The following is a 25,072-nucleotide window of genomic DNA, read 5'->3' as shown; positions in this document are numbered from 1 at the left end:
TCTCAGCTTGTTACCTGTATAAAAGACACATGTCCACAGAAGCAATCAATCAATCAGATTCCAAACTCTCCACCATGGCCACCATGGCCAAGACCAAAGAGCTCTCCAAGGATGTCAGGGACAAGATTGTAGACCTACACAAGGCTGGAATGGGATACAAGACCATCGCCAAGCAGCTTGGTGAGAAGGTGACAACAGTTGGTGCGATTATTCGCAAATGGAAGAAACACAAAAGAACTTGTCAATCTCCCTCGGCCTGGGGCTCCATGCAAGATCTCACCTCGTGGAGTTGCTATGATCATGAGATCGGTGAGGAATCAGCCCAGAACTACACGGGAGGATCTTGTCAATGATCTCAAGGCAGCTGGGACCATAGTCACCAAGAAAACAATTGGTAACACACTACGCCGTGAAGGACGGAAATCCTGCAGCGCCCGCAAGGTACCCTGCTCAAGAAAGCACATATACATGCCCGTCTGAAGTTTGCCAATGAACATCTGAATGATTCAGAGGACAACTGGGTGAAAGTGTTGTGGTCAGATGAGACCAAATTGGAGCTCTTTGGCATCAACTCAACTCGCCGTGTTTGGAGGAGGAGGAATGCTGCCTGTGACCCCAAGAACACCATCCCCACCGTCAAACATGGAGGTGGAAACATTATGCTATGGGGGTGTTTTTCTGCTAAGGGGCCAGGACAACTTCACGTCATCAAAGGGACAATGGACGGGGCCATGTACCATCAAATCTTGAGTGAAAACCTCCATCCCTCAGCCAGGGCATTGAAAATGGGTCGTGGATGGGTATTCCAGCATGACAATGACCCAAAACACATGGCCAAGGCAACAAAGGAGTGGCTCAAGAAGAAGCACATTAAAGTCCTGGAGTGGCCTAGCCAGTCTCCAGACCTTAATCCCAGAGAAAATCTGTGGAGGGAGCTGAAGGTTCGAGCTGCCAAACGTCAGCCTCGAAACCTTAATGACTTGGAGAAGATCTGCAAAGAGGAGTGGGACAAAATCCCTCCTGAGATGTGTGCAAACCTGGTGGCCAACTTCAAGAAACGTCTGACCTCTGTGATTGCCAACAAGGGTTTTGCCACCAAGTACTGTCATGTTTTGCAGAGGGGTGAAATACTTATTTCCCTCATTAAAATGCAAATCAGTTTATACCATTTTTGACATGCGTTTTTCTGGATTTTTTTGTTGTTATTTTGTCTCTCACTGTTCAAATAAACCTACCATTAAAATTATAGACTGATCATTTCTTTGTCAGTGGGCAAACGTACAAAATCAGCAGGGGATCAAATACTTTTTTCCCTCACTGTACACAACTCATAAACAGGCCAAAATCACTCCTACACCCCTGATCATGGGTAAATACAGTTCTCAGTTTCATAGCAGCCACATTGTATTCCTTCTCGCATCTACGTTATGCTCTCTCCTCCTTTCACCTCTTCCCTTCGCTTGTGGACTTCAATGCACAAGACATCAGCTGTATAACCAGGCAAAAAAACCTTTCCAAGCCAAACCGCTACACACAGCCTACATCGTTGTCACCATATTAGCTAAATTAACATCATAGTCAGCATAGGTAATAGAACTAAATCTAAATCTAAATCTCTATTTCTCTCTTGCTTCTCCTTCATGTAGGAAGAAATTAATTTGTTGAAAACTGTTCAACTATTTTCTTTCTCTCTCTGAGTCAACTACTCATCACATTTTATGCACTGCAGTGCTAGCTAGCTGTAGCTTATGCTTTCAGTACTAGATTCATTCTCCCATCCTTTGATTGGGTTGACAACATGTCAGTTCATGCTACAAGAGCTCTGATAGGTTGGAGGATGTCCTCCGGAAGTTGTCATAATTACTGTGTAAGTCTATGGAAGGGGGTGAGAACCATGAGTCTCCTAGGTTTTGTATTGTAGTCAATGTACTCATAGGAGGATGGAAGCTAGCTGTCCTCCAGCTACACCATGCTACCCCACAGAGTGCTATTGAGGCTACTGTAGACCTTCTTTGCAAAATATTGTGTTTTAATCAATTATTTGGTGACATGTGATTTATATTTAGTATAGTTTTATCTAAAAAGGATACATTTTTAAATGTTTACTTTTTTAAATGAAATTCACTGAGGAGGATGGTCCTCCCTTTCCTCCTCTGAGGAGCATGCACTGGCATTGATGCTGTGTCAACCCGTAGGTTTCATTGGTAATACAACAAACTTATGATGATTATACATAGGGAAATTAGATCTACTCTGTCAAACATGATTAACGTTTCTACATTTATTCTAAGTGTAGGCTACATTTGGGAAAACGCTTATTTCCTAATAAGCACAACTTGTATTTACAGTTCTGTTACAAGAAAAATAACCATTACATATATAAAACATGCTGGGCAAGTATCTATTATACATTCTACACTACCACCTGAGAAAGTTGTGAGAGTTTATACAGTTTTTAAACCAGATTATAAAGATGTCTGTCAGTTTGTCACTGTTGAGATATTTATTTTCTCTGATTCGATACAGTGTATGTAAACCTGTCTGTCTGTTCTGGTTGTGACAGACACGTGTATCCTCCACGATAAAAACATCACCTCTGTAAAGAACAGCTCGTTCTGTCTGTCAGCTCAAGCCATTGGAAACCTGACCAAACTGGTTAACATGACCTATCCAGATAACAAAACTTACGTCAGCCCCAGCGAGGAGTACTTCAAGTAAGTCAAATCAAAGTTTATTTGTCATATGCACAGGATACAGTGTAGTGTACACAGTATAATGAAATGCATACTTGCAAGTTCTCCTTGCAAACAATACAACATCTAAAAAAGTATTCAATAAAAATATAGTAATTAAAAAAAAATTCAATAAAAACTTTTATCATATTTACATAGAGGTTCTATGTTTGAAGTAGGCCTGCCTACTGATGATACTTGTGATTTCTCATACTATATCCTTTCTTACATAATTAGGCCACAGTTATTGGGCTGTATAGACACTATTATTTCCCGCTATTGATTGATATGTAGAAATAATAAATGTCAGATTTGAAAAAGCTGTTTTAGTGATTGGGAAACAACCTCCTCTCTCTCTCTCTCTCTCTCTCTCTCTCTCTCTCTCTCTCTCTCTCTCTCGCTCTCTCTCTAGGTACAATGTCTTGCACATCTCCAAAGGGATAGAGTACCCTGGAGACATCCGCTGGCCCCTCGCAGGCTGCTTGTTGCTGGCCTGGTTGATAGTCTACCTCTCCCTGGCCAAAGGAATCAAGTCATCAGGGAAAGTAAGATAAATATCTCACTCTCTGCTCATGTGGTACCTCCTTTAACCTCCTTTGGATTTGAATAATTTCCCCCTGTGAAATCCCAGAATTATAAAAGAAAGTGTTTAGTTCTGTGAATTAATATGTAATGTTGCCCTCTAGTGGGTTTGTTTTTAAACTAAAAGTGTTGAATCAGTGCATTATCACACAACCTGCTAACTCTCCCTTCGTTTTGTTCTTCCTCTCCCATCTTCTAGGTGGTGTATTTCACAGCTACGTTCCCCTATGTGGTTCTGGTCATTCTGTTGTTCAGAGGAGTGACCCTCCCAGGGGCTGGTGACGGCATCCTCTACTTCATCACACCCAAGTGGGAGAAACTCAATGATGCTAAGGTATACACACACACACGTAAGTGCGCACAGGCACACAAATAGACTCACACACACATGCGTTCACACACATTTCTCTGCCCATCCCTCTGTGTCTAACAGTGAGTGTGAATTTGTGTGTGTCACTCTAGGTGTGGAAGGATGCTGCCACCCAGATCTTCTTCTCTCTGTCAGCAGCCTGGGGAGGCCTCATCACACTGTCTTCTTACAACAAGTTCCACAACAACTGCTACAGGTAAGCACTTCTCACTGTGCTGCTTAACAGCTTCGCTTCCTTCCATATACAACCGCCACTGGGAGTGATCTCGAATCCTCTGTCTCGCAATCACACGTGACCGCCCTCTTGAGAACATCTTAGCCAGCTGCGCCACCGTCAAGCTAGCAACTCAATGGTGCGGGTAGAGACATTTCAAACTGAGGAGTGAGGTTACCAATCAACACGACGCAGACACAAACTGCTGTCATCACAGCAACCTGCTTTATGTAACATACTGTGTTATGTAGCTTTGAAGGTAAACACGTGACTCTATGACGACATACGGTTGTTTTAGCAAGGGTCGTCAAAATGTATAAAAAGGTCAAAAATACAATTCTTATAAATGTAACAGCTGTATAATGGAGCAAGATATTCAACACTTTTTGGATTTTGAAAATCTATCAAATGTTGACTGCACATAAACCATTATATAATTACATCAGAATGATAATATACATATATAATGTATAAATATATACAATTTTGCAGATGCTGTTATCCAAAGTGACTTACAGTCATGCGTGCATACATTTCACGTATGGGTGGTTCCAGGAATCAAACCCACTATCCTGGCATTCCAAGCGCCTTGCTCTACCAACTAAACTACAGGGCACTTTGAATGAGAGACATGAAATCAATAATATCCAGGAATTTTGGTGGGAATTCAGGAATTCAGGTAATTTCAAATATTTAAAAAAGGTATTTTTTGAAACAACACATGCCACATTTCTTTTACCATACAGGCCAATTGCAATCAACAGGCAGAATTTAACACGACGCTGTGTGTTGGAATTAGATTTCTTAAAACATTACTAACGGGAGATTACATGCACCAGTGTGTTAAAACACACACACACACACACACACACACACACACACACACACACACACACACACACACACACACACACACACACACACACACACACACACACACACACACACACACACACACACACACACTTTAAACCCCCTATGCTCCTTTGGGATCCCTCTTTCAAAGCCACTGAGATCTCTTCTAGCCATGGTAGCCAAAAATAATGGGCAACTGGACATTTTTATGCATAACCCTAAGCATCATGGGATGTTAAATGCTTAATTAACTCAGGAACCACACCTGTGTGGAACCACCTGGTTTCAATATACTTTGTATTCAGTGCTTAAAATTTTTTTTTATAATCACTGATAACACTGGTGCTCCCAACTTAAAAAAGTTAGGAGAACAACATCAAATCCCAGAGCACCTGACGATATAAACTCGGGAAAAAAAGAAACGTCCCTTTTTCAGGACCATGTCTTTCAAAAAATAATTCGTAAAAATTCAAATAACTTCACAGATCTTCATTGTGAAGGGTTTAAACACTGTTTTCCATGCTTGTTCAATGAACCATAAACAATGAATGAACATGCACCTGTGGAACGGTCGTTAAGACACTAACAGCTTACAGACGGTAGGAAATTAAGGTCACAGTTATGAAAACTTAGGACACTAAAGAGGCCTTTCTACTGACTCTGAAAAACACCAAAAGAAAGATGCCCAGGGTCCCTGCTCATCTGCGTGAATGTGCCTTAGGCATGCTGCAAGGAGGCATGGGGACTGCAGATGTGGCCAGGGCAATAAATTGCAATGTCCGTACTGTGAGACGCCTAAGACAGCGCTACAGGGAGACAGAATGGACAGCTGATCGTCCTCGCAGTGGCAGACCACGTGTAACAACACCTGCACAGGATCGGTACATCCGAACATCACACCTGTGGGACAGGTACAGGATGGCAACAACAACTGCCCGAGTTACACCAGGAACGCACAATCTCTCCATCAGTGCTCAGACTGTCCGCAATAGCCTGAGAGAGGCTGAACTGAGGGCTTGTAGGCCTGTTGTAAGGTAGGTCCTCACCAGACATCACCGGCAACAATGTTGCCTATGGGCACAAACCCACCGTCGCTGGACCAGACAGGACTGGCAAAAAAGTGCTCTTCACTGACGAGTCACGGTTTTGTCTCACCAGGGGTGATGGTCGGATTCGCGTTTATCGTAGAAGGAATGAGCGTTACACCGAGGCCTGTACTCTGGAGCGGGATCGCTTTGGAGGTGGAGGGTCTGTCATGGTTTGGGGTGGTGTGTCACAGCATCATCAGACTGAGCTTGTTGTCATTGCAGGCAATCTCAATGCTGTGCGTTACAGGGAAGACATCCTCCTCCCTCATGTGGTACCCTTCCTGCAGGCTCATCCTGACATGATCCTCCAGCATGACAATGCCACCAGCCATACTGCTTGTTCTGTGTGTGATTTCCTGCAAAACAGGAATATCAGTGTTCTACCATGGCCAACGAAGAGCCTGGAACTCAATCCCATTCAACACGTCTGGGACCTGTTGGATCGGAGGGTGAGGGCCAGGGCCATTCCCCCCAGAAATGTCAGTTTCCAGCTACAATAGTCATTTACAACATTAACAATGTCTACACTGTATTTCTGGTCAATTTGATGTTATTTTAATGGACAAAAAAATGCTTTTCTCTCAAAAACAAGGACATTTCTAAGTGACCCCAAACTTTTGAATGGTAGTACCATTCAAAAGTTTAACCCAAGTTTAACCCAAGTTAAACAATTTAAAGGCAATGCTACCAAATACTAATTGAGTGTATGTAAACTTCTGACCCACTGGGAATGTGATGAAAGAAATAAAAGCTGAAATAAATAATTCTCTCCACTATTATTCTGACATTTCACATTCTTAAAATAAAGACGTGATCCTAACTGACTTTAGACAGGGAGTTTTTACTAGGATTAAATGTCAGGAATTGTGAAAAACTGAGTTTAAATGTATTTGGCTAAGGTGAAGAATGTAAACTTACATTAAGTGAACACGAACCCTCCAAGATTCCCCCCCACAGTTCCCCAATAGCTGTCCCTCAACCATCTGAGACCCCTCCCACAGCCCCCTCCCCAACAAGAAACATATATTTTAAAAATGAATTCCATTCCTCACCCCCAAGAACCCCCCAATGCACCAACATCCAAGAGAACGAACTAAAGAGAAAAAAGGAAGACAGAAGAAAACAGCAAACAACAATGCAAAAAAACTAAAAACAAACAAAGGACATCTAAAATCATAACAGCAATGCCAGCTGTATATGTTTGTGTGCATCTCTGGCACTATTACATGTATGTGTGTGTTCTTGTATGCATTTATTTGCATGAGAGTGTGTGTGTATATGCATGTGTACAAACACCTGCACGGCATCAGCCTCAGGCAAACCGGCGTTGGTTGTAAAAACACTGCCCCTCAAGTGTCATTCAAACGTACTTTTTATTATGTTTTATTTGTACCTTTTTAAAAACTTTTATCTTTAACCATCATTCTATCTCCCGCACAGAAACTCCACTCCCACTTGTCTCCAATTCCACATCCCAAACCTCCGCTTCCCTCAGCCCATACCATCTATCTCTGCTGGCCTCCCTCTTCGGGTTTCTACACAACACATATCTTTCAACTATGCTCTGATGTTTAACGTACAATTTCTATCTAATCGAATAGAATCCACAGATTGCGAGTTGAAGATAAATACTTTTACTAAGAGTATTAGTATATTAGTAATTGACTGACCCGGTCTCTCCAGATCTCCTAACAGTACTATTTCTAGGGTCAATTTTAGATCAATGCTATGCATTTTCAGCCATTCCTGAACCTGTGACCAGAAACAGGCTGCCTTAGGGCAATACCAAAATAAATGGTTTATTGATTCTGTATCCTGACAACAAAATCTGCAGAGCTTTGATGATTTTATGCCCCAAATATTCAACATTTTGTTGGTGGCAAGAATTCTATATAATAATTTTAGCTGAAAAGCACGAAGTCTTGAATCTTGTACATACATCGGTACATCAAATATCTCTTCCAACTATTTTGCAATCTGTATGGCACAGTTGTCAACATCCTGGTCCTCAAATGAAATTGGTATACTTTCCTATTTATGCTATTTTTATTCCTCTGCCAGTTTTGATCCTTTATATTGGGCAGACAGACCGGTTCCCTACCTCCTCCCGCTGCCACCTGCCTCCTCCATTTTTGGGGTAATGCTATAATCAATTGGTTGTACTCTTGGATTGAGCAGACCTTCCCGTACAATTCTGATAACTCCATGAAGGACATAACTCTACCATTCCAATTTACAATATCATTTAAGAACAAAATATTGTATTTCCCATAAATACAGGTATTTTATCAACCAGCACATTTGACTTCAGCCATAATATTTGTTGTAATATTTGTTCTATCTTTTCTGGGGGATGAAATTGAAATTGTAGCCAGCTCTGCAATGCTTGTATGAAAATGAGAGATACTTTGAAAAAAAGTATCATTTTCAATTAATTGAAAATGAGACATGGCAATCTTCACAAAGGCAAAAAGGTAATTTTTAAACAATAGATGAGATTTTCTTAGTAATCTACTTGAGAACCATTTAGTGTAATTTGGCCTTTGGTAATTTCAAAAAATATATATTATTTGGAAAGAATTCCTTACCGTAATCTTCATTCAGTAGGAGAGGAAGAGACGGAAAAACATTTGCCTAAAATAATTAGCTTCCTCTTTTAAAATATAATTTGGAGAATCATAGATGACTCCGTCTTCAGTAACGAGTTTCTGCAAATTATTTTTGTTAGCATTCCTGTATTGGAGATTCAGGAAGAATTTTGTGCATTTTTCAGTTTGCTTTATTTTTGTAATAGATTACATTAGATCGTTCTTGAATAAGTTCCTCAAGTTCTTTTTGTTTTTCCTCTAACTTATTTTGTATCTCTGTAGTATCATTTTTATTGCTATCTACCTGTACTGTTAGTTCATGGATTTCCCTTGTTAATCTTGTCTCTTTAGCCAGAAACTGTTTTTTAAAATTATTGATGAATATTGAATTGAATGACCTCTGAAAGTACATTTAAAGGTATCCCAAACAATAAGGGGATTTGCTGAACCTATATTATACTGGAAAAATTAAGTTATAAATTATTTTGTCTTAGTTAAAAATAAGTTGGCCTCCAGTAAACTTTGATTAAATTTCCAATATCCCTGTCCACGTGAAAAATCTATAAGAGTTATGTGAATGCCAATTAGATGATGATCCGATCGCATTCTGTCTCCTATTAAAACTGTTTTAAGCTTTGATGCAAGAGAGGAGAGAAGAAGATACAAGAAAGTAGTTAAGACAAATAGCTTGATTAAGTCTCCTCCATGTATATGTCACTAAGTCGGGGTTTTTTAGTCTCCAAATATCCACTATTTGTAATGTGTCCATAATATTTGTGATTTCCTTAAGGGCATGGTGATGATAGTTTGTAGAGTGATTACCTTTACTGTCCATTGAGGTACTTAAGGTGTCCATTGAGGTGTTATAGTCTCCTACCATAATGATTTGATCATTTGTTGCCTGTAAGTTCAATAAATTGGTATAAATGTTTTCAAAGAAGTATGGATCATCCTGATTTGGACCATATAGATTAATGAGCCAAATCTCTTTTTCGTCCACTTTCATATTCAACAAGATCCACCTTCCTTGCGAATCATTCCTGACTATTTGCACATTCAGATCTACATTTTTGTTAATTAATGTCATCACACCTTTTGAGTTCCTTTGTCCATGACAGAACATTATTTCACCACCCCATTCCTTTTCCACACATCTTCATCTAAGGATGTAGAGTGAGTTTCCTGTAAACAGTATATGTTATATTCCTTTTCTTTTAGCTATGACTGATCTTCTTTTTTTATAATCTGCTGAACCGTTACAATTATAACTGGCTATACTTATTTCACCCCTTACCATAACTAGATACTATTCTCAGGCTAAATTGACCATAATTAGTGCTTGTAAAGTTACTGCCATCAAAGGTATTATGACGGTCAAAATGAGAGATTTCAAATGTCTGATATTTTGAATTCAAGACATAGGTTCTAGCAATATTTGTTTTATTCCTTTGCCTGTGAGCCAATGCCACAGATGTTAGAAAATTGAGACAAGATATTATGTGTGTAGTAAATCTGAGTAGGTTGATATGTATGACATTGGATGTGATTTAGTGAGAGTGTGTACAATGTCTGTATAAGAGTAAGACTATAATGCGTAATGTCCAAATAAATAATAACTCCGCCAATTTGCATGGTTGAGTGTCTGTGTGTAACATGTAGTGCGTATAGCCTTAATATTCATGATGATAATTGTAATCCATATCGTATCACCGTCATCGTTGCATCATAATTATCTTTAACATCATTGAAAAACACATCCCGGCATTTCCATAGCAATTGACGTTTCACATGATCATGAAAGAGACCTTGCATTACTCTAGAGACGGCTTCACTACAGTACAAATGTATTCCATACAATATGTTATTATTCCCCAATGCCCCTATTCTGATATCTTCCCCTTGCTTGTTGTAAACATATATAAACTTGTAGACAAATACATAAAAAAGATAGACAAACAATAAACATATTAAATTATATGTACTTGGACTTTTACCAAATATGGCTATCTTCTGTATACCAACCCTACCTTGTCATAACACAACTGATTGGCTCAAACACATTAAGAAGGAAATAAATTCCACAAATTCACTTTTAACAAGGCACACCTGTTAATTGAAATGCATTCCAGGTGACTACCTCACAAAACTGTTTGAGAGAATGCAAAGAGTGTGCAAAGCTGTCATCAAGGCAAAGGATGGCTACTTTGAAGAATATCAAATATAACATGTATTTGTTTAACGCTTTTTTGGTTACTACATGTTTCCATATGTGCTATTTCATAGTGTTGATGTCTTCACTAATATCCTACAATGTAGAAAATAGTAAAAATAAAGAAAAACCCTTGAATGAGTAGGTGTGTCAAAACTTTTGACTGGTACTATACAGTGGGAAGAACAAGTATTTGATACACTGCTGATTTAGCAGGTTTTCCTACTTACAAAGCATGTAGAGGTCTGTCATTTTTATCATAGGTACACTTCAACTGTGAGAGATGGAATCTAAAACAAAAATCCAGAAAATCACATTGTATGATTTTTAAGTAATAAATTGGCATTTTATTGCATGACATAAGTATTTGATCACCTACCAACCAGTAAGAATTCAGGCTCTCACAGACCTGTTAGTTTTTCTTTAAAACCTCTATGGGCTAGGCGGGACGAATTCGTCCCACCTACGTAACAGCCACTTGAAGCCTGTGGCGCGATTTTCAAAACCTTAAAAATCCTATTACTTCAATTTCTCAAACATATGACTATTTTACAGCTATTTAAAGACAAGACTCTCGTTAATCTAACCACACTGTCCGATTTCAAAAAGGCTTTACAACGAAAGCAAAACATTAGATTATGTCAGCAGAGTACCAAGCCAGAAATAATCAGACACCCATTTTTCAAGCTAGCATATAATGTCACATAAACCCAGAAGACAGCTAAATGCAGTACTAACCTTTGATGATCTTCATCAGATGACAACCCTAGGACATTATGTTATACAATACATGCATGTTTTGTTCAATCAAGTTCATATTTATATCAAAAACCAGCTTTTTACATTAGCATGTGACGTTCAGAACTAGCATAGGGGGGCGGGGGGGCAAACTTCCGGAGGAATTCGCTAACATTTTACTAAATTACTCACGATAAACGTTCACAAAAAGCATAACAATTATTTTAAGAATTATAGATACAGACCTCCTCTATGCACGCGATATGTCCGATTTTAAAATAGCTTTTTTGGTGAAAGCACATTTTGCAATATTCTAAGTACATAGCCCAGGCATCACGGGCTAGCTATTTAGACACCCGGCAAGTTTAGCACTCACCATAATCATATTTACTATTATAAAAGTTTGATTACCTTTTGTTGTCTTCGTCAGAATGCACTCCCAGGACTGCTACTTCAATAACAAATGTTGGTTTGGTCCAAAATAATCCATCGTTATATCCGAATAGCGGCGTTTTGTTCGTGCGTCCCAGACACTATCTGAAATGGTAAATCAGGGTCGTGCGCATGGCGCAATTCGTGACAAAAAAAATATTCCATTACCGTACTTCGAGGCATGTCAACCGCTGTTTAAAATCCATTTTTATGCCATTTTTCTCGTAAAAAAACGATAATATTCCGACCGGGAATGTCCATTTAGCTAAACTGAGGAAAGTAAACAAAGCTTTCGGTCGACGCGGGCACGAGCCTGAGTCTCACAGTACTGTAACCAGCCACTACCCAAACGCGCTACTTTGTTTCAGCCAGAGCCTGCAAAGCCACGATTAAGCTTTTTGCCGCCTTCTGAGACCCTATGGCAGCCGTAGGAAGTGTCACGGGACAGCTAAGATCCTCACTCTTCAATAAACAGAGACAAGAAGAACGACACCTTGTCAGACAGGCCACTTCCTGCCTGAAACCTTGTCAGGTTTTTGCCTGCCAAATGAGTTCTGTTATACTCACAGACACCATTCAAACAGTTTTAGAAACTTTAGGGTCTTTTCTATCCATATGTAATAAGTATATGCATATTCTAGTTACTGGGTAGGAGTAGTAACCAGATTAAATCGGGTACGTTTTTTATCCAGCCGTGTCAATACTGCCCCCTATCCTAAACAGGTTAAGAAGCCCTCCTGTTCTCCACTCATTACCTGTATTAACTGCACCTGTTTAAACTCGTCACCTGTCCACACACTCAATCAAACAGACTCCAACCTCTCCACAATGGCCAAGACCAGAGAGCTGTGTAAGGACATCAGGGATGAAATTGTAGACCTGCACAAGGCTGGGATGGGCTACAGGACAATAGGCAAGAAGCTTGGTGAGAAGGCAACAACTGTTGGCACAATTATTAGAAAATGGAAGAAGTTCAAGATGACGGTCAATCACCCTCGGTCTGGGGCTCCATGCAAGATCTCACCTCGTGGGGCATAAGTGATCATGGGGAAGGTGAGGGATCAGCCCAGAACTACACGGCAGGACCTTGTCAATGACCTGAAGAGAGCTGGGACCACAGTCTCAAAGAAAACCATTAGTAACACACTACGCCGTCATGGATTAAAATCCTGCAGCGCACGCAAGGTCCCCCTGCCCAAGCCAGCGCATGTCCAGGCCCGTCTGAAGTTTGCCAATGACCATCTGGATGATCCAGAGGAGGAATGGGAGAAGGTCATGTGGTCTGATGAGACAAAAATAAAGCTTTTTGGTCTAAACTCCACTCGCCGTGTTTGGAGGAAGAAGAAGGATGAGTACAACCCCAAGAACACCATCCCAACCGTGAAGCATGGAGGTGGAAACATCATTCTTTGGGGATGCTTTTCTGCAAAGGGGACAGGACGACTGCACCGTATTGAGGGGAGGATGGATGGGGCCATGTATCGCGAGATCTTGGCCAACAACCTCCTTCCCTCAGTAAGAGCATTGAAGATGGGTCGTGGCTGGGTCTTCCAGCATGACAACGACCTGAAACACACAGCCATGGCAACTAAGGAGTGGCTCCGTAAGAAGCATCTCAAGGTCCTGGAGTTAGCCTAGCCAGTCTCCAGACCTGAACCCAATAGAAAATCTTTGGAGGGAGCTGAAAGTCCGTATTGCCCAGCGACAGCCCTGAAACCTGATGGATCTGGAGAAGGTCTGTATGGAGGAGTGGGCTAAAATCCCTGCTGCAGTGTGTGCAAACCTGGACAAGAACTACAGGAAACGTATGATATCTGTAATTGCAAACAAAAGTTTCTGTACCAAATATTAAGTTCTGCTTTTCTGATGTATCAAATACTTATGTCATGCAATAAAAATGCAAATTATTTACTTAAAAATCATACAATGTGATTTTCTGGATTTTTGATTCCGTCTCTCACAGTTGAAGTGTACCTATGATAAAAATTACAGACCTCTACATGCTTTGTAAGTAGGAAAACCTGCAAAATCGGCAGTGTATCAAATACTTGTTCTCCCCACTGTATATACAGTACCAGTCAAAAGTTTCGACACACCTATACATTCAAGGGTTTTTCTTTATTTTTTTACTATTTACTAGACATACATTTTCTTAATAGGGAGTTGGATCACCATGAGCCAGAACAACTTCAGTGCACCTTGGCATAGATTCTACAAGTGTCTGGAACTCCATCGGAGGGATTTTTCATGAGACATTTCCATAATTTGGGATTTTGTTGATGGTGCTGGAAAACGCTGTCTTAGGCACCGCTCCAGAATCTCCCACAAGTGTTCAATTTGTTTCAGATAATGGTGACTGAGACCGCCATGGCATGTTTTCATGTTCATCAAGCCATTCAGTGACCACTCGTGCCCTATGGATGGAGCAATTTGTCATTCTATGGGGGCATAGCTGTGGTAGTCAAAATAATGGCCTGCCAAGCATTTTTATACATGACCCTAAGCATGATGGGATGTTATTTGCGTAATTAACTCAGGAACCATGTGTGGAAGCACCTGCTTTCAATATACTTTGTATCCTTAATTTACTCAAGTGTTTTCATTATTTTGGCAGTTACCTGTGTCTTATCCTGCTGGAAAGGTTGGTAGACTTTAGAAAAGCAAGGAATAACTAAACGTACTGAATAAGACTCATTCCTTTCAATCTTTTCCCCAGATTTTAGCAGAGAAGCATATGACATTTATTTAAAAAAATAACCACCTGTCAGGAGGATACAGACAGCTCAAGAGGTATGCTTAGATATGCAGAAAAATATACATATTTTTGACATAGAATTAAGCATACTGATTATGGCTCTAGATTGCAGGAAAAAGCTGTTTCATGTGTTTGAAAATACAAAATTCTCTATGCCCCCTTAGATTTTTGGGGTGCAAGATATCCCTGATTGTACACCTCAAGAGTCTGGAGGTGTTTCTGTACTGCTTGCGCAATAGCAGAGTTTGCTAAATAAAAGACCCCCTGAGTGATACAAATCATCATGATTTTATTACTCCTACTTTGTGCAGTTATTTAATATTTCATTTGGAAGGTTTTATGGGAACGACTGTTTCAGCATCGCTAACTGGCTACACAAAGTGGTAGACACAGGCATTTCCATGCCGTTATGTCTTCAGAACTTTTCAAGAAATGCAAATCTCTGATGCATTCTTTAATATTCTTTACATGTAGGCTTTGGATTGAACGAATCTGCACACGCTTTTTTCTCTAGGGCACTCGGAAACAACTGCACAGTGAAGCCTATCATTACAATAATTATTATCAGATAAATTATTATCTAATAAATTGTCAGGTCGCACAGCAAAATATGTAGGAGCATATGCACTTTAGAGCCCTGTTTGCATCTTTTATTTACGTAAGTGTTTCCTTTATTTTGGCAGTTACCTGTAAATGATCACAATAGTAAACGTGAAAATACTTTAAAAAATGATTGTGAAGTAGATAACTTGTCCATAATCTGTTCAAAGAATAGATTTTATTATTACTGATGATAGTACTTCAAGGGAAAAAATAACTTGAGAAATGTTGGCAGCAACCAGGACTCAAATTGAACATCACCAAAAAGACATTGAAAGTACATATTTTAAGGATGTTGAAAATACATATTTTACGGACGTTGAACGACGTCTTTCAGGTCTAAGTGAAAGTTGAAAATACATTTTACAGACATTGAAAATACCTCTTTCTTTGGTCATTGTTCCTATGGACAAATTTTAACTGTACATAATTTCACTTACACTTCCTTCAAAAGTTTGTGGTCACTTAGAAATGTCCTTGTTTTTGAAAGAAAAGCACATTTTTTGTCCATTAAAATAACATCAAATTTATCAGAGATACAGTGTAGACATTGTTAATGTTGTAAATGACTATTGTAGCTGGAAATGGCAGATCTTTTATGGAATATCTACATAGGTGTACAGAGGCCCATTATCAGCAACCATCACTCCTGTGTTCCAATGGCACATTGTGTTAGCTAATCCAAGTTTATCGTTTTAAAAGGCTAATTGATCATTAGAAAACCCTTTTGCAATTATATTAGCACAGCTGAAAACTGTTGTGCTGATTAAAGAAGCAATAAACCTGGCCTTTAGACTAGTTGAGTATCTGGAGCATCAGCATTTGTGGTTTCGAATACAGGCTCAAAATGGCCAGAAACAAATAACTTTCTTCTAGAGATGCACGATATATCAGTGAACATATCGGAATCAGACGATATTAGTTAAAAATGCCAACATTGGTATCGGCCCGATGTCTAGTTTAACGCCGATGTGAAAAACCGATGTCAAAGCTGACGTGCATACCTATATAACGCACAGTAGGTACATGACGTAATGACGCCATGTAAAATGTTGCGCTACACCTGCAACACAGCATTCCTAACCTAGCCCACAATGTCTGCTGTGTGGATCGAGCAGTCATTTGAAAGAGTAAGACAATTTCAGCGTGACAACTTAAAGGCGAAATCCATTAACGCCAAGATAATGGAATTCATTGCCCTTGACAATCAACCGTTCTCTGTCTTGGGTGATGTTGGCATTCGCGACTGGTCGAGCACTAGTACACACTAACGTTAAAAAGTGCGCTATTGATCAGATGTTGCCCTACTGGAATTACACAGTAATAGCGTCACTGTTATTAGCTTCACGACATACTATGGAACGCCGTTTGGGTCTTTGTGTGTCCAAAAAGATACACGTCAAATAACACTATTTGACAATAACACAATTTGAAGCGTTAATTAAGCTTTTAATTTGACACGTCAAATAACACAGTTCTATTATAGAATGTTGTGTCTTCTGAATTTGCCAAGCGCCACCGCTACTGTCAGTAGCACTGTCAAAGCTGTACAAAAAAGTCTGCAAACAAGCAAACACTGGCCACGAACGATGTGTTTACAATACCGTGTTGGTAATAAAGCATTATTTGTTCGACCGCAACTTCTGGGGTAGCTAGCTAGCTAGCTTTAGCTTGGTACCTAACTAGCACCAATACAACCAGCCTGAAAACAATGACGAGTAGAAATTGCAGTCATTTTCACTATTCTTAGCAATGATTTAGGAACCCTTGTGAGTAAGTATTAGCTAGGTAGCCACTTGTTGTTCGCCTATTGAAATTGAACTTCAGTTCATGAAAACAAATAGCTAGCCAGCTACTTAACCATGTTGCCTGAAGCTAACGTTATAAGCAGCCAGCGAGCTTCATCTGGCTAGTGAGGCTCGACCTGACCAGGTTATGTGTTGTGAAGCTAGCCACAATAATGATTAGGCACAATAGTGGAACTTGAGGTTTGCCTTCAAAATAAAAAAGAACAGTCTATTCAATACCCAATATATATTTTTTCCCAACGTCCTCCTCAGACTCAAGAACATCCACGCAGTATTGTTTATCCTCGGGAATAGTGTTCAATACACATAGGTTGACAATAAATGTGGCTCAATTCACAGTTGTTTTGGAGTCCCGCAATAAGAGCTACAATGCTAAAATTCTCTGAGTGTCACTGAGTAGACTGATACCCTATGTCATTGATCTACAATCCATAGGTAAGACTGTACAGTGAAATAAGTATGCCCCCAATGCAATTCTAAAGTATAATACATCCAGTGTGATTTCAACAGATTTTTGTCAAATTAACAAATTATTGTCTTTTGTTGATTTTATATAACAACCTTCCAACCTCGTTTATCATGATCTATTCAATTATGGCATAATTCTATTATTTGTGTGCATTAGCATTACTGTCAATTACATACTTTTATTTTGAAGGCTAACCACAAAGTCCACTATTGTGGCTAATCCTTATTGTGGCTAGCTTCACATAGATGGGTCCGACCACCATTAAGGGGGCAGTATTGAGAATTTTGAAAACAATATGTGCCCATTTTTAACTGCCTCCTACACCAACTCAGAAGCTAGGATATGCATATTATTAACAGATTTGGATAGAAAACACTCTGAATTTTCTAAAACTGTTTGAATGGTGTCTGTAAGTATAACAAAACTCATATGGCAGGCAAAAACCTGAGAAAAATACAACCAGGAAATGAGAATTTTGTGGCTGTACTATTTTCGAGTCATTGCTAATAGATCACACAGTGACAAAGGATTCATTTCGCACTTCCTACGGCTTCCACTAGATGTCAACGATCTTTATAAAGTTGTTTGAAGCGTCTATGATGAACAGAGACTGGATGACAAGGAAGAGAAGTTGACGTCCCTGGGATGTCGTCACTTCATTATTGCACGCACCTGCGCATTCATGTGAGTTCATGTGAGGCGAGACATTTTTCAAAAACGTTTTTCAAGACACAGGAGAGGTCGGGTTGAAACATTACTGATGTTTCACGTTAAAAATGGCCATAAAGATTGATGCTAAACAACGTTTGAACGAACGTAAATAGATTTTTTTTTAAACTTTTCGTCGGGACTTTCCCCCCCGCCCTACTTTTGAGTAGCCTACCGAAGCGCTAACAACATGGAACAACTTGGAGTTATTTGGACATAAATTATGAACTTTGTCGAAAGAAACCACATTTGTTGTGGACCTGGGATTCCTGGAAGTGCCAATGGATGAAGACAATCAAAGGTAAGGGATTATTGACAATAGTATTATTGATATTAGATGGTTACAAGATGGTGCTAACCTGTATATCCTAGCCTATTGTTCTTAGCACAGCACCCCGTTTATTGCAAAGTGTGATTTCCCAGTAAAGTTATTTTGAAATCTGACAATGCAGTAGCATTTACGAAATGTTAAACTATAATTCTTTGAATGACAATATTATAATTTACCAATGTTTTCGAATAGTAATTTTGTAAATTGTAACGATGATTCACCGGAAGCATTTGAGGGGAAAAAAATTCTGAATTTCACCGCTACTGTAAAATGCTGTTTTTGGATATAAATATGAACTTGATGGAACAAAAAATGCATGTATTGTATAACATAATGTCCTAGGAGTGTCATCTGAGGAAGATTGTCAAAGGTTAGTGCATAATTTTAGCTGGTTATCTGCTTTTGGTGACGCCTGTCTTTGAATTGACAAAACATTACACACAGCTATTTTCAATGTACTCTCCTAACATAACCTAACTTTATGTTTTCGCCGTAAAGCCTCTTTGAAATCGGACAATGTGGTTGGATTTAGGAGATGTTTATCTTTCAAATGGTGAAAAATAGTTGATTGTTTGAGAAATTGAAATTATTAGATTCTTGCAGTTTTGAATTTCCCGCCATGGTCTCTTGACAATAAATCCCAATACCGGGATCAGGTCCCCAAATGTGTTAAATTATTATTCAGGTCCTGATTGGTCAACAAGCTTATTTGATACTTCAAATAGTGTTATTTGACACTATTTGACGTGCATTTCTAACACTATTTGACGTGTATCTTTTTTGAGATGCAAAGACCCAAACAGCGTTCCATAGAAATCCTAGTTGAGAATAAAATGACTGAAAAATGAACAACGAAACTGCACAGCAAGTAAGTGAAAGAAATAGGTTTTGATTATGTTTTACTGGTAATGGGGACATAGGTAAATGCCAACAAAATAATTTTTTGGTCAGTGTGTTGTCAAATCAAATCAAATTTTATTAGTCACATGCACCGAATACAACAGGTGTAGACTTACAGTGAAATGCTTACTTACGAGCCCCTAACCGACAGTGCAGTTTAAAAAAATACGGATAAGAATAAGAGATAAAAGTAACAAGTAATTAAAGAGCAGCAGTAAAAATCAACAATATATACATGGGGGTGCTGGTACAGAGTCAATGTGTGGAGGCACTGGTTAGTTGAGGTAGTATGTACATGAAGGTAGAGTTAATTAAAGTGACTATGCATAGATGACTACAGAGAGTGGCAGTGGTGTGGAGGGAGGGGGCGGGGCAATGCGAATAGTCTGGGTATCCATTTGACTAGATGATCAGGAGTCTTATGACTTGGGGGTAGAAGCTGTTAAGAAGCCTCCTGGAGCTAGATTTGGCACTCAGGTACCACTTGCCGTGTGGTACCAGGGAGAACAGTCTATGACTAGGGTGGCTAGAGTCTTTGACAATTTTTAGGGCCTTCCTCTGACACCGCCTGGTATAGAGGTCCTGGATGGCAGGAAGCTTGGCCCCAGTGATGTACTGGGCCGTTCGCACTACACTCTGTAGTGCCTTACGTTTAGAGGCAGAGCAGTTGCCATACCAGGCGGGGATGCAACCAGTCAGGATGCTCTCGATGGTGCAGCTGTAGAACTTTTTGAGGAGCCATGCCAGATCTTTTCAGTCTCCTGAGGGGGAGTAGGTTTTGTCGTGCCCTCTTCACGACTATCTTGGTGTGCTTGTACCATGTTAGTTTGTTGGTGATGTGGACACCAAGGAACTTGAAACTCTCAACCTGCTCCACTGCAGCCCCGTCGATGAGAATGGGGGCGTGCTCAGTCCTCTTTCTCCTGTAGTCCACAATCATCTCCTTTGTCTTGATCACGTTGAGGGAGAGGTTGTTATCTTTGTACCACACGGCCAGGTCTCTGACCTCCCTATAGGCTGTCACATTGTTGTCGGTCATCAGGCCTACCACTGTTGTGTCATCTGCAAATTTAATGATGGTGTTGGAGTCATGCCTGGCCGTGCAGTCATGAGTGAACAGGGAGTACAGGAGGGGGCTGAGCACGCACCCTTGAGGGGCCCCAGTGTTGAGAATCAGCGTGGTGGATGTGTTGTTACCTACCCTTACCACCTAGGGGCGGCCCATCAGGAAGTCCAGGATCCAGTTGCAGAGGGAGGTGTTTAGTCCTAGGGTCCTTAGCTTATTGATGAGCTTTGAGGGCACTATGGTGTTGAACGCTGAGCTGATGTCAATTAATAGAATGCTACGGGTCGGTAGTCATTTAGGCAGGTTACGTGTTCTTGTGCACAGGCACTATGGTGGTCTGCTTAAAACATGTTGGTATTACATACACAGGGAGAGGTTGAAAATGTCAATGAAGACACTTGCTAGTTGGTCAGCGCATGCTCGCAGTACACGTCCTGGTAATCCGTCTGGCCCTGCGGCCTTGTGAATGTTGACCTGTCTAAAGGTCTTACTCACATCGGCTGCGGAGAGCAGGATCACACAGTCTTCCTGTACAGCTGGTGCTCGCATGCCTGTTTTAGTGTTATTTGCCTCGAAGCGAGCATAGAAGTAGTTTAGCTGATCCGGTAGGCTCGTGTCACTGGGCAGCTCTCGGCTGTGCTTCCCTTTGGGTGTGTGTGTGTGTGTGTGTGTGTGTGTGTGTGTGTGTGTGTGTGTGTGTGTGTGTGTGTGTAACCTTCATTTAACTAGGTAAGTCAGTTAAGAACAAATTCTTATTTACAATGACGGCCAAACCCGGATGACGCTGGGCCAATTGCACTGAGATGCAGTGCCTTAGACCGCTGCGTCCATGTGTGTGTGTTAAGTATTTAACTGTACTAGAATGCTTAAAAGGCCGCAAAAAAGTTAAATATTGGTTATTGGTATCGGGTTTTTCTTTTTGGCAAGGAAAATATCGGATATCGGTATCGGCCAAAAATGTCATATTGGTGCATCACATTTTCTTCTGAAACTCGTCAGTCTATTCTTGTTCTGAGAAATAAAGGCTATTCCATGCGAGAAATTGCCAAGAAACTGAAGATCTCGTACAACGCTCTGTGTACTACTCCCTCACATAACAGCTCTAACAGTCTCTAACCAGAATAGAAAGGAGGTCCCGGTGCACAACTGAGCAAGAGGACAAGTACATTAGAGTATCTAGTTTGAGTTAAATGTTCATGAAATAATTTCCTGATTAATTGATCTAATTTATTACATTAATTTGGTCATCCTATACAAATTAATCTTACAGGGGCACCAATAAGGGGTTTGATATAGAGATACCCCTTGAATTAACTCTATCAGTAGGTATCATTAAGCGTTACACAATTAATCCAAAATTAACAATAGTCTTAATTAACAGTCAGTTTACTATGTTCTCATTCTGAATGGTTGTCGAGCCTGGGAACTTCAAGAACCCAAATCGTTTGCAAATGAACTCAATGCCACAAATAATTAATTAAATGTTTTATTTACTAGACTAAGAAAGTTGGAAATTGAAGTAGTTAACCGATACAATATAGAGGCAGGGTATAATGGGATACAGCACAGTTATTGAGGTGAGAATCTTCTCAGGTCAGTGTAAATTAACTTCCGTTCTCAACTCAGCAAATACAACAGTACATACATTCACAAGACTTTTGAGAACGAGATGGTCTTATCAATTCAGAGGGAAAGGCTGAGAGGCTCCACCAACACATGCTTTCACAACCGTGAAATTATAGAGTTTCATCAACCAGGAATCACCAGGGGGCTAGGCTACCAGTTTGCATCCGAATGTGGACAATGCATAACACAAAAAGTAAGTATGCATACTATATACAGGGTCAGTTCCAATACCATATTTACAATGTGCAGGGATACTGTAGTGATGGAGGTAGATATCTATAGGGGTAAGGTGACTAGGCAACAGGATATAAGATAAACATTGTAGCAGCGGGCACATTTCTTGAAAATAAATGACTAAATAATCACAAAATAGCAAAGTTGGGTCGGAGCTTGCAAAATGGCGGCCATCCGGTACGGCACCATCTACAATGCCACTTTCTTAGAATCCTTAGAATCAACAGGGCGGTCCTCATGACACTGTCCGGCCATCAGAGCCTGCCTTCTGTGAGTATTTCTATAAAAGTACAGGACTTACAAATACCAGGATATCAAGTTCCGCAAAGTGAGGCCACGCCCGTCGGACGAATGATTCCATCTCCGTGGGAACCAAAACACAGATTGAGGAAGCCTTATCCTACTCAGATAGAAGAATCACCTGAGAGGCCTCTGTGGCACACACTGTTGCTCATTCAGGACCGACGGACTGAGTTTGCAATATATCCCGTAGGATCAGAGAAAGAACTAAATCAACTAAAATAGACTTTACTTTCCTGGACTGAGAACAAAGCGAGTAAGACGTGGATATCACTCCTTCAGCTGTGCGCTATTTCCGGCCTGCTGGCCTCAGCTCCACTGGCGATAGAGAGAGAGAGACTGAGACCACCATCCTCCAACCACTGAGGGAATCCCACTGAGAGGCAACATGGACACACAAGTCATTCTCCTGCTGTCTAACAACTACTCAATAACTTCCATCTGTGTTACACACACAAAGCCACTTTCATAGAATAGGAACAATGTAACAGGAAAATGACTTGTGTGTCGATATTGCCTGTCAGGGATTCCTAGGAGTGGTGGTTGGAGTCAGGCGCAGAGAGCAGAGGGTAAGTATAACGTCTTTACTTCTCCAGCACAAAACGGTCACGCCAAAAACAGAGGGCGCGTCACAAAGTAGACCAGCCCAAAAACACAGGGCAAAACAGTCTGGAGAGAAATAAGGCGCCAGCCAGCACATCCAACAACAAACAGAGAAATAATCCCGCACAAACCTGGGCGGGCCTAACAGGCTTAAATAAACACAAATCAAGAAACAAAACAGGGAACAGGTGCAACCAATAAGACCGAACAAACAGAAAGGGAAAAAGGGATCAGCGGCGGCTAGTAGACCGGCGACGACGACCACCGAGCGCCGCCCGAACAGGCAGGGGAGCCACCTTCGGTGGGATTCGTGACATTGCCTCTCAGTGGGATTCCATCAGGATGGGATGACTTGTTGTAGGCCTGATAACCAACAATGACAAGTCAGCCTATAGGGAGGAGGTAAGTGAACCGGCATTGTGGTGCCAGGACAACAACCTCTCCCTCAACATCAGCGAAACAAAGGAGTTGATTGTTAACTTCAGGAAGCAGAGGGACATGCCCCAATCCACATCAACGGGACTGCAGTAGAGAGAGTCAGCAGTTTTAAGTTCCTCAGCGTCCACATCACCAAGGACTTGACATGGGCCAACACCCCACTCTTGTCAAGAGGGCGCAACAGAGACTCTACTTCCTAAGGCGGCTGAAGAAATTTGACATGCCACCCAGAGTCCTCTCCAAATACTACCGCTGCACCATCAAGTGTGTCCTGACCTGTTGCATCGCAGCCTGGTACGGGAATTGCTCCGTCCACGACCATTTCCTAAGTCAATTAAGGTTTACTGATATCCATTGAGGCAACTGGAGGCTGTATGTGGGAAGAACAGTCAACTGACTGGCCAAGACCAGTATGACCATAATTTCTTTAACCTCTATGGGCTAGGTACTCAACAGCCAGTGTAATCCCGTGGCGCGTTATTCAAATTCCTCAAAAATGCAAAAACTTCAATTTTTCAAACATATGACTATTTTACACCATTTTAAAGATAAGACTCTCGTTAATCTAACCACACTGTCCGATTTCAAAAAGGCTTTACAACGAAAGCAAAACATTAGATTATGTCAGCACAGTACCCAGCCAGAAATAATCAGACACCCATTTTTCAAGCTAGCATATAATGTCACATAAACCCAAACCACAGCTAAATGTAGCACTAACCTTTGATGATCTTCATCAGATGACAACCCTAGGACATTATGTTATACAATACATGCATGTTTTGTTCAATCAAGATCATATTTATATCAAAAACCAGCTTTTTACATTAGCATGTGACTAGCATGTGACTAGCATTCCCACCGAACACTGCCGGTGAATTTACTAAATTACTCACGATAAACGTTCACAAAAAGCATAACAATTATTTTAAGAATTATAGATACAGAACTCCTCTATGCACTCGATATGTCCGATTTTAAAATAGCTTTTCGGTGAAAGCACATTTTGCAATATTCTCAGTAGATAGCCCGGCATCACAGGGCTAGCTATTTAGACACCCAGCAAGTTTAGCACTCATCAAAGTCAGATTTACTATAAGAAAAATGTTATTACCTTTGCTGTCTTTGTCAGAATGCACTCCCAGGACTTCTACTTCAATAACAAATGTTGGTTTGGTTCAAAATAATCCATAGTTATATCCAAACAGCGGCGTTTTGTTTGTGCGTTCAAGACACTATCCGAAAGGGTAAATAAGGGTGACGAGCATGGCGCAATTCGTGACCAAAAAATTCTAAATATTCCATTACCGTACTTCGAAGCATGTCAACCGCTGTTTAAAATCTATTTTTATGCCATTTTTCTCATAAAAAAGCGATAAAATTCCGACCGGGAATCTGCGTTTAGGTAAACAGACGAAAGAAAATA

General features: G+C 40.4%; 1 protein-coding gene across 2 annotated transcripts in view; it reads left to right on the top strand.

Moving 5' to 3' along the window:
• The window catches only part of LOC106561903 (sodium- and chloride-dependent glycine transporter 2), a 70,425-nt gene that overhangs the window by 6,616 nt on the left and 38,737 nt on the right, over positions 1-25,072 (top strand). For both annotated transcript variants that reach the window (XM_014126234.2, XM_014126235.2), the window contains exons 6-9: positions 2,564-2,714; positions 3,145-3,277; positions 3,514-3,648; positions 3,777-3,880. In XM_014126234.2, coding sequence (XP_013981709.1) covers positions 2,564-2,714; positions 3,145-3,277; positions 3,514-3,648; positions 3,777-3,880 — 523 coding nt within the window. The remainder of the gene's footprint in view (positions 1-2,563; positions 2,715-3,144; positions 3,278-3,513; positions 3,649-3,776; positions 3,881-25,072) is intronic.

Source organism: Salmo salar, chromosome ssa11, assembly GCF_905237065.1.
Source record: "Salmo salar chromosome ssa11, Ssal_v3.1, whole genome shotgun sequence".
NCBI lineage: Eukaryota > Metazoa > Chordata > Actinopteri > Salmoniformes > Salmonidae > Salmo > Salmo salar.
This window is presented reverse-complemented; position numbering and strand designations above follow the sequence as displayed.